This window comes from Scylla paramamosain, chromosome 17 (genome assembly GCF_035594125.1).
Source record: "Scylla paramamosain isolate STU-SP2022 chromosome 17, ASM3559412v1, whole genome shotgun sequence".
NCBI lineage: Eukaryota > Metazoa > Arthropoda > Malacostraca > Decapoda > Portunidae > Scylla > Scylla paramamosain.
The window spans coordinates 6,655,001-6,665,000 of record NC_087167.1 but is presented as its reverse complement, the minus strand read 5'-3'; the positions used below and the strand labels follow the sequence as shown (position 1 = coordinate 6,665,000).

At 39.6% G+C, this 10,000-nt stretch overlaps 1 protein-coding gene and 1 long non-coding RNA gene across 5 annotated transcripts in view; one reads left to right on the top strand and one right to left on the bottom strand.

Moving 5' to 3' along the window:
- Positions 1-10,000, top strand: part of LOC135108385 (lithostathine-1-alpha-like) — a 12,509-nt gene that overhangs the window by 1,984 nt on the left and 525 nt on the right. Inside the window, exons 2-5 of one of the 4 annotated variants that reach the window (XM_064019326.1) lie at positions 745-927; positions 1,362-4,105; positions 7,466-7,583; positions 7,827-10,000. The exon at positions 7,827-10,000 is cut by the window's right edge and continues 525 nt beyond it. In XM_064019326.1, the coding sequence (XP_063875396.1) occupies positions 745-927; positions 1,362-1,588 (410 nt within the window). In that variant the 3' untranslated portion in view covers positions 1,589-4,105; positions 7,466-7,583; positions 7,827-10,000. Of the gene's footprint in view, positions 1-744; positions 928-1,361; positions 4,106-4,146; positions 4,357-4,383; positions 4,614-7,465 lie in introns of those variants that run through there. The other 3 variants (XM_064019325.1, XR_010272242.1, XR_010272241.1) reach the window with 3 other exon arrangements.
- LOC135108386 (uncharacterized) overlaps positions 7,421-10,000 on the bottom strand; it is a 7,901-nt gene continuing 5,321 nt past the window's right edge. The window contains exons 3-4 of the long non-coding RNA XR_010272243.1: positions 9,834-10,000; positions 7,421-7,615 (exon numbers count right to left, since the gene is read on the bottom strand). The exon at positions 9,834-10,000 is cut by the window's right edge and continues 122 nt beyond it. This is a non-coding gene — a long non-coding RNA (uncharacterized LOC135108386). The remainder of the gene's footprint in view (positions 7,616-9,833) is intronic.

Here is a 10,000-nt window from a genome sequence, read left to right as displayed (position 1 = left end):
CACACTCACACACACACACACACACACACACGCACATTTTGCTTACGTTTTGTGATGTGTCTGAAAGTATGCCATCAAAGACTACGAGTTACAAGTATCGTTGTTGGTGCGGCGAAAAGTCCTCATGTGGGCGGGAATTCCGGTTTCTAGAAGGCAATGCAGTTTGAGGGAGTAAGGAGGCCACAGTGGCGGGAAGCATCACCGTTACTCTCCCAAAGAGGCGTCACTGTCACGGGTGCTTCGTCACTACCTGTAATGACTGTGGGTTGAGGTTTCACGGCTCACCAGTCTCAGTGTGAATAATGAACGGTTTTCAGAAAGTCGTGCGGTTATTTTCTAAGTATTATGGGATTTAGGTCATACCAAATGAATAGCAAGCCCTACCAATTATAAACGATATTTCGTTTTTGAGTACGTATTCTCAAACGTTATGGCGCCTTATTTCAACTACTTTTAACGGGCTGTAGTGGAGGTTAGTAGGATTTTCAAGGATGTTTCTATGATTCTATTGATAATTTAACATGAAATCTGCGTAATTAATAGATAAGTTTCCCCGAGAACCCGATCAATCAGTTGTATGTTCTTTTTATGATAATCTGTGAGAGCGTAAGGCGTTTTAGTACGAACTCTGAAATTGTAGACGTATGTATGTTTTATCTTTGAGCAAATAAACACTCACGAACTCAGCCCTCTAGATTGTTAAGTAATATATTTTCATGAAAACCTGTTATCTTTCCACGCCAGACCTGCCAGAATCCTCCTCAGACTGCCCTTACCCCTTCAAGCATGTGGTGGATGAGTGCTACTACCTGAGCTCCAACACCCTCACCTGGCACAACGCCCGTCACTCCTGCCAGGGGATGGGCGGCGAGCTGGCCATGCCCGCTTTTCTCTATGCACTGAGGAATTTCGTTGCCGCTGAAAGAGGTCAGTACAACGGCCATGGATTAGAGATTAACATTATATTATTTGTCTCACATAATTCTGGTGTTTAAACAAGTGTGGTTGTTCCCAGCCTTGAAAGATACCTCCATCTTAGGTTTATTATATAAGTTTATTTCCACCCACTTACTTAGAACAAATAGATAAATACAAAAAACACTTACTAAAGTGACTAAAATAATAAATAAGATGAAGTAAATAGAAAAGAAATAATAACACGGATGTTTCTTCAACGCACATTCTTTGCCAAGAATAACTTATTTCTGTATTTTCTTATTTAAGCCGTATTCAGCCTTCTATAAGATTTGAAACGTGTTTAAGGAGAGCGGAGTCCAGATGATCAAATTAGAGCCCTGCAGAGAAGTACAGTAGGTAATGATATACACCCACTAATGGTATCGTGGGCACTTCACCGCCAGGATCACCACGCTCGGTGTGGGTCGGAGCCAACAGCCACAACGGCGCGTGGAAGTGGCTGAACGGCCTGCCGGTGGATGACGCTGAGTGGGGAAGGAAACAGCCCAACAACAGGAGAGCAGGAGAACAGTGTCTCGCCGTCAGACGAGACCGACACCCAGTGCTAGACGACATGGGATGCGGATCAAACCTGCGCTTCGTGTGTCAGTACCATCCCGTAAAGAAGTAGTGTTGCAGAGTCGTCACGAGGAAAAATTAATACCTTGATTCAATTTAGATATATAAAGTTCTTAACCTTGAATTTTAGATATCATAGGAATCATATATGACATGTCAGTCTTACGTCGTTGAATTTTACACGGAAGCCTTATTAAGTGCATCCTTATACTTTAGTATTTATTCTGGTAGAGTGATACATACACGTCAATTCTTTACAAAGCCTTGAGATTTTCTGTATTGATTTATTTCTGTATTTAGAAATGTATAAGTGAGTGAGACACCGTACAACAAACTTGGTACGCATCCTTATCCCTTCCTTGAACTTTGACTCCCCCCAACCCTGAACATCTTGGCCCTGCAATCGATGTCTTCTTGGTGTCGTTGTCAGAGGCGAGACAACAACTGTCTTGTACTGTACGGATCACGGGAACTATTTGGAAGGAGACTGCTGCCTCCTCAAAAGTGAGGCGTATGACAAGTTTACCAGGCGACTTTTTGACTAACGTAAAATGGTTGCGTAGTGACGAGGCGCAGCAATTATAAGTTTCCTATTATGGTATTACGAACTGCCTTTCTCGAATCTTCATCCATTATCAGAGGCAACATAAGTATATGCCTAACCACACGAGATGGTCAGCCACACATCGGCGTGAGAGAGAGAGAGAGAGAGAGAGAGAGAGAGAGAGAGAGAGAGAGAGAGAGAGAGAGAGAGAGAGAGAGAGAGAGAGAGAGAGAGAGAGAGAGACTTTTGAACACAGATGTTGATAATAATCTGGTAACAATGAAAGAAAAAGTATATTAGAGATGAGATCTTGCACAGTATCCTTGGAACATTAATTGGAGTCTGCCTGAAGTGATGGAGATATTAAGACTCCGAAGACTTTTAGGATACAGTCTCAGGGTTAGTGGAAGAGAGAAGAGGGAGAGATGGTGGCTGAGCTTCACGCATCATAACAACTTGACCATATGGCGCCGCGGAGAGATGGGGAAGAGGGTAGAGGAGGGGATGACAAAGGTAACGGAAAGGTTGTGAAAAGGAAGGGCAAAAGAGGAAGATAAATTGACGGGAGGTAAAGTTCACTCTCAATTCGGGACACACGAGGTTGTAGTTGCGCGTGATCTTTGCACTGAATCCCCGTTTCATTGGTCTTTGAACTGGTAGATGTTATCCCTTCCCGATTCGAAAAAAAAAAAAAAAAACGACTCGAATTTCCAGCCAGGCGCGCTAGCCATTATACCACGGTGGCTAAAATGCGTATTATTGCCAGTAAGATTAATCCAAGAAAGCTCGAGAGAGCCTTAAGCTTCCTTGGTGTAATCTCTCTCTCTCTCTCTCATTAGTCTTATCCTTATATTTTTCCTCCAACTTATCGTCGCCTTTTGGCTATATTCCATGACACCGAAATGACGGACAAGCGAAGTCTTAAAAATTCGTAACTGATACAAACCTGAAAATAAAAATGGGTATGTTTTGTTGCGGAAAAATTTGGGTAATTTTCATCGTCTTACCGAGCTTGGGTTTCCCAGCTCACTCCATATGTTCATATCACAATTACAGGAAAAATGAACAATTAATCTTTGCTGAGTACATTTGTGAAGAGAAACCAAGGATAGCAAACAAATATCTTAGAAATGTTTGTGTTCGAGTTTGTCACGAGACACGTGGCATAGACCATCCTCACTCTGACCCTATGAGGAAACTAAGAAAATATTATGACAGCATTTTCTTTTCTATATTATTAAGACAAAGAAGTCTTAGATGTTTCAGATGTTATTTATGAGCTATTCTTGAGGGGCAAAATAGTTAGAATATAATGTACCTCTAGAAGTATCATGGCGCCAGCTGCTAGGAACAGGTGTCTTATTGTGGACCACCTGCATTTTACTGTCTTCCTTTATGACGGACAAACCGATTATCAGCTAGAGGTGAGGTTTATACGCGAGCGTGTGTTGAGGGAACAAAGGCAGTGATGTGTTGTGTTGTGTTGAGAGGCGTGGAGCAGGTTGCCTCCTCACCTGAGTGGCTGAGTGGACCAGCTGTTGCAAATGTGTTGTAGAAGAATATTGGCACACATAAGCGATATTTCAATAAGAAAAAAAAAAAATATGGAATAACCTAAAATAAAATTACCCGACCAAAAACCTCTTAAATGATATATACATAAAAAAAAAAAAAAAGGGCAACCTCTTTAGAGATTTTCTTTTGTTATTGAGTAAAAAATATATAGACGTTGATCAGTGTTAATTGAAAATGTATTATTATTATTTTTATTGATATATTAGCTCCTGTTGTGTGAAATATCTCCCACCGCCGAAAAGACACCTTCCACTGACGCTGTTGCGAATGTGTCGTGGTCGTCTGGACTGACAGCTGAGTAAACAAACACTGTGGGATGGAAGGACATTTGCATTAGTCACTCCACATCCACAGGCCATCACTAGCAGACCTACAGAGTGGTTCCTAAGACACTCAGATATACCAGAGTCTCCCTTGAGAAGACCGGACAGTTCACCAGAATCTAACCAGGTAATCTGGGGGGCACGTGTCTAGTATGGCTGTAGTAGCACTCGGGAATGTGGAGAAATTCGATATTTTCTAAGTTCAGCGAGCTCTGCTCCAGTCAAGAGTAAACATTGAAGTGATTTTCTTTTGTTTATAACTGGGGTTTGTGGGTAGCCGCATATTAGGATTTCATGGTATCTATACACCAGATCCCTCCAATCACGCGCTGCCATTCACGAGGCCATTCGTGCGGGCACCAATTACGACTTTCCGCGGTAGGTTCAGTTACATTTTTCATTTGTTTTAGTGGCACTTTAGGCGTTCTGATAGAGGCTCACTGTCATTTATTAATATGGCTACCCAGTGGAGGGAGGTGAAGAGAAGAGTAGGAAAACTCACTATGTGGGTTATTTTGCTATAGCTATGCTTAAGGTGCGGCATGGAGACGTGATGAAGACGTTTCATATCTTTATCAACGAAGCCGCTAAACTGTACCCACCTCCATCGGTCTGAGATTATCAACACCACACCGGTAAGGCATAACGGTATAATTTTTGAGCTCCTTCGTTAGGTTAGGTTATGCTTAGGTTAAGTTCGGTTAGGTTATGCTTGGTTATGTTAGATTAGGTTATGTTATGTTATGTTAGGTTAGGTTATGCTTGGTTATGTTAGATTAGGTTATGTTAGGTTGGATTAGGTTAGGTTATGCTAGGTTAGGTTAACATCCTAGCGAGTGGGGGGGTTAGGTTCAGGGGGGGGGACACAGCCCCACCAGCTAGATTAGGTTAACATCCTAGCAAGGGAGGTGTCTAGGGTAGGTTAGAGAAAGATGGGTAGGATAGGTTAGGGAAATTTGAAATATGGAGGTAAATTTCCTTAGTTTCATTTATTTTCAATCCCCCAAAACCTCCCAATCCCCCACAGGCCCCCCAAGCTTGTTAGAGGGGTTGGGGGGAATGGGGGGTGGACTTCTTATCAAGAAATACCAAAGACAAAGGAATTGTTGAATCTTCTTCCTTGGACATGTTAGGCTATGAATCACTTCTTAGGTCTCTCTCTTCCTTCCATCCTTTTGTTGAGAGAGAGAGAGAGAGAGAGAGAGAGAGAGAGAGAGAGAGAGAGAGAGAGAGAGAGAGAGAGAGAGATTTGCTTGATTTTTATGACACAGAATATGTCCATCTTTTCACTTTCTCCTCTGTATGTGTGTGTGAGAGAGAGAGAGAGAGAGAGAGAGAGAGAGAGAGAGAGAGAGAGAGAGAGAGAGAGAGAGAGAGAGAAAACAATGAAAAATAAGGCAATAATTAATATAACAAATGGAGTATGACAAGGGTGTAATTGGTCCACAGTAGTTTTCTACTAATAACTTGAAATTATACAGAAACTAGATGAACAAATTAAATTCAGAAATGATAAGTTCAGAATACCTATACCATAGTATGCTGATGATGGGCTACTACTTTCAAGAACAATAGAAGAAGCAGGATACAGCATCAACTTTATACAAAACATAGTTATGCAATGTGGACTCCAGATAAACAAAGAAAAATGTAATATATTAATATATAACAAACAAGAGCAACCAGAAACAATGGCAAATATTAGAATGTGCTACAAAATAATATATCTCAGAATAACAATAGAAAACAAGAAAACTTTTAAAGAATACAAGAAAGAGAAGATAAACAAAGCTAAAGAACTAGCAAACATGGCATATAGCATCACAGAAAGGAGTTGTAACAGGTTGTTAGTTGGAAAAGGGTATTGAAAAGGAGTCAGACTAGCTACTACTCTATATGGAGCAGAAATACTTGACTATACAAAATAAGACCTTGACAAACTGCAGTGTATAGAGAACAAAGTGTACAGATGCATGTTGCAAGTGCCAACTTATACAGCAAGTACTGATCTGAAGTAGGAGTAACTTCAACAGTAGCCAGAGATGCAAAAAGTAAAAATCCTGTTTGCCAAACATATATTAAAAGAGAACAGAAATTAATTGATGAGAGAAAGCCTCCTAGAAGAATATGAAAAAGGAAAAACTACTTGAATAAAGAAGCTAAAAGTAGATATGCAAGACATGAACTTAACACTTAGAGAAATAAAAGATTTGTATTATAACAAAAAACAAAGAATGGGATACATCAAAGTGGAGAAGGGAAGCAGAACAGAAATTTACACTAATAATGTACAGAAAATACAACAGTAATGTAGAAGAGGAGAGTTGGATAGACAACACTGAAGAATCAAGATTAATGATGAGATAAAGGACCAACACACTAAGTTTAAACTGGAGAAATGGCTATCAAGGAAAGAATGAGATGTCCATATAATGACTGTGATAAGGAAACACTACAACATTTTCTTTTAGAATGTAAAGGTTATGAAAATATAAGAAATGGATTTAACTTGCAATCAGTTTATTAAAATAAAGAAGAAATAATAGCAAAAATGTTATTTTTTGGTGATCAAAGAAACAAAGATACACAAGAGAAAAAAGAATACATCGAGACTGTCTGGAAAACGAGATATAGAAAAACACAGTACTCGTAATTGCAATATGTTTAGAGAAACCAGCCAAGTTGAAGCCAGTGCTGAGACTTACCCCACAACTACTAAACTCAATTGAACTGTGTACCCACTCGCATGTTGTGTGCATTCACCTATTAAAGTTTTTACAGGATAGTTTTTTCTCTTTTTTTCTGTATATGCTTGTATAAGGAAAGTGTTTTTTTTTTCCCCTCTAAGTAGTTTGCTAATGCATCAGCTTGTGTTCAAAACTCACTTTTACCTCAAATAAATCAATCCACATGAAGTTATGGCCAGTATAAGAACTAATTATCCTTTTCATTACATATAAATCCTTCTTTTCTATTTACCTGTGTGTGTGGGTGCAGGGAGGAAGGTTGGCAACACAAGTGTTATGACCAGTAAAAGCAGTAAAAGAACTAGTTATCTATTTATTTATCCATATCTGTCCATATTTGTGTGTGTGTGTGTGTGTGTGTGTGCACCCTGCCTACTCCCTGCCTACTTCTGTATTTGATTTGAGCTCTTTGAAGAGGGAGGTTTCAAGCCACTTATCCAACTCTGAATAATTCTTTTGGTCCTTTACTTTGGGGACTGGCACCTCATTGGGCCCTATTTATTCTTTATAAATGTACTACCCTATTATATCAAATGTTAGTCTCCCTCTCTCTTGCTGATTTTTTACTCCTACAGTGTGATATATTACCATCAGGATTGGAATGATACAGAATGACAAGAGATAGTGTAGTAGAGTTTGTAAGTTTATTGCAGGAAACAGGATTAGAATGATATAGGATGATGGAAACAATACAGTATTGCTTTATTTTTTATTTTGTATAACCAGGAATTGTCTTGCAGGAAGGGAGGATGAAAAGGAGGACTGCAGAAAGACCAAGCAAGGACCACTGAGAGAAGACCAGAGCACTGTCTCAAACTGCAGGGAAAGCTGGAGAGGGATCCACAATGCTGCAGTCTTGTGGGTTTTTGTGTGAGCCAGTTGGTGACACCCTGAAAGTGGGGGAGGCTCAACTTTCACTGGTGGCAAGTTATAATACTCCAATTAGCATCTTTATTTTTCCTTCCAGTAATCATCCTTATTATTTCTCCTTAAATGGTTGGACAAGAGTGGTAGGAATCTTTAACAAGTAAATGGGTATGAATATATAGAGCTGGGATTTGACATACCAGTGCTAACACTTTGTCTTTGCACCATCCAAAGAAAACACATCGAGGGATGGCAGGCTGAAGACCACCACTGTGTCATAGAGACCAAGAGGTTAGATGGAAGCATCAAGAAAACAAGATGAATTGATTACAGGGAAAGCTTCAAGAAGCCAGGCTGACACGTGGCAGTTTCCACAAGATCTGGGATTGTTTCAGCTGGATCCTTGTTTCAGCCAGTAAGAGGCATACCAATGAGTGGCTGCACCTTCCCCTCACATCTCAGCGCTGGCCTACAACACCCTTTGCTCCAGTGGTGCATTATGTGCCTTAGCTTGTTTTATATGCAATATTAATTTTGTGGTATGTATCCTGACACTTGCAGAATGAAGATGCATACTTTTAACTTAACTTGCTGTCAGTTTTAGCAGCACATGAAGGCATTCTGAACTATAAATCTTTTAGAAAAAAATCCAGAATACATTGGTGATCATCAGATTGTGGATAAAATGTCAAATAAAAGAAGATTCCACTTTACACACATTTAGGTGATGTGTGGCTGGAGTGGTGTGAGATCCTCTTATGAACAGCTTCAATGTTTTAGCATGCTCCATAAGATGCCATGCCAGGGTTCAGAATGCCTTTGGGTCACTGAAAATAGCAATAATTTAGGATTACTGAAAGTTCCCAGTTATACTAGTCTTAGGAATTTGCAAAAATACACTTGCTTGTTTTGGTTGTTACTTTTAGCTTGCAAAAGACTCAGGATATCAATTATATTGAATGCAAAGCAAGCCAAGTAAGGCACATAACACAAAACCATCACTGGAGCAAGCAACACTTGACTGACTCTCTCTCTCTCCCAGTTGAATGTAAAATATGAATAGAGCAAAACCAGAAAATGAATAACTAGTGTAAATAAAAAGTCTGTTTGTCTGGGTATCACTATCTTTATTACTCTATCTTTATTACTCTCTGGCTATCACTATCTTTATTACTCTCTATCTTTATTACTCTCTGGCTATCACTATCTTTATTACTCTCTATCTTTATTACTCTCTATCTTTCTTTCAGTTTACTTTTTTCCTAGTGCTTGTCAGGCTGGGAGGCTGTGGCTGTCTGGAAGAGTGGACAAGTCTCACAAAAAGCAAACAATACACAATTACTGTCAACACACTACAACACCAAAACAACACACTCAAGACCAAGAATGTTAGAGCTTGAACTACAAACCAGAAACATCTTGGTCTCAGAATGGAAAAACCTTACAGCTTAGACTACCAATGGCTAGAAATATGGTGTTAACCACTACCAAATGGAAATGATGATGCCTGAACTATAATATATTACTTCTTCCAGCTGTGGCCTCTATAGGTATTGACACATTGTTCATGGCCCACCTGATAGTTAGGAAGTCCTCCTTCACATTCATCAACATCTAACCATGAAACAGCCCTTATTGGAGCTTTTTACAACATCCATAAATTATTTTAAAATACACAACTAAAGGGAGACAGGACTACACAAGGGCAGCTCAGGGAGGATAGCAAAAAAACTAATCAATCTAAGACAAAGGTTAGTTGCACAAGCATATCAAGTTCCTTTGCATCTGTCAGCCAGCAGCAAAACTGGTTTCCTGATATATCTATGCCACAGAATAACAGACCCATACTTTTCTCCCATGGCTGAACTGATTAGTAGAACTTCAGCAGAACCCCTCAATGTCACAACATTTATTCATTCCTTATTAACCTCCATTCAGTCAATCTTTCCCTTGTATCTTTCCCATTTGTTACATTATTCTTGTACCTAATGCTCTCTTCATATTATGCATCCTCAATGTCACAACATTTATTCATTCCTTATTAACCTCCATTCAGTCAATCTTTCCCTTGTATCTTTCCCATTTGTTACATTATTCTTGTACCTAATGCTCTCTTCATATTATGCATTCATCCCTTTAGTGCTCTTTTCTGTAGCCTAATGCCTCTCACATCTGATTCAGTTACCTTTCTCACTAATTAATCTCCTGTTCTCATTATATACTCAAAACATCACAACACACCCTTCTCTGCTTGATGTGGTCTCTTTCAAAATTAGTTCTCCTTTGTACCTCACAACATTGTTTTCACATGGCCTGGTTTACTTGCCCTCACACTGTAAGGTTTTTGGATTCCTTTCAAAACCGGAGAGACAAGTAGCTGGTTGTGCTGGTGGAGCTTGTGGTGAAGA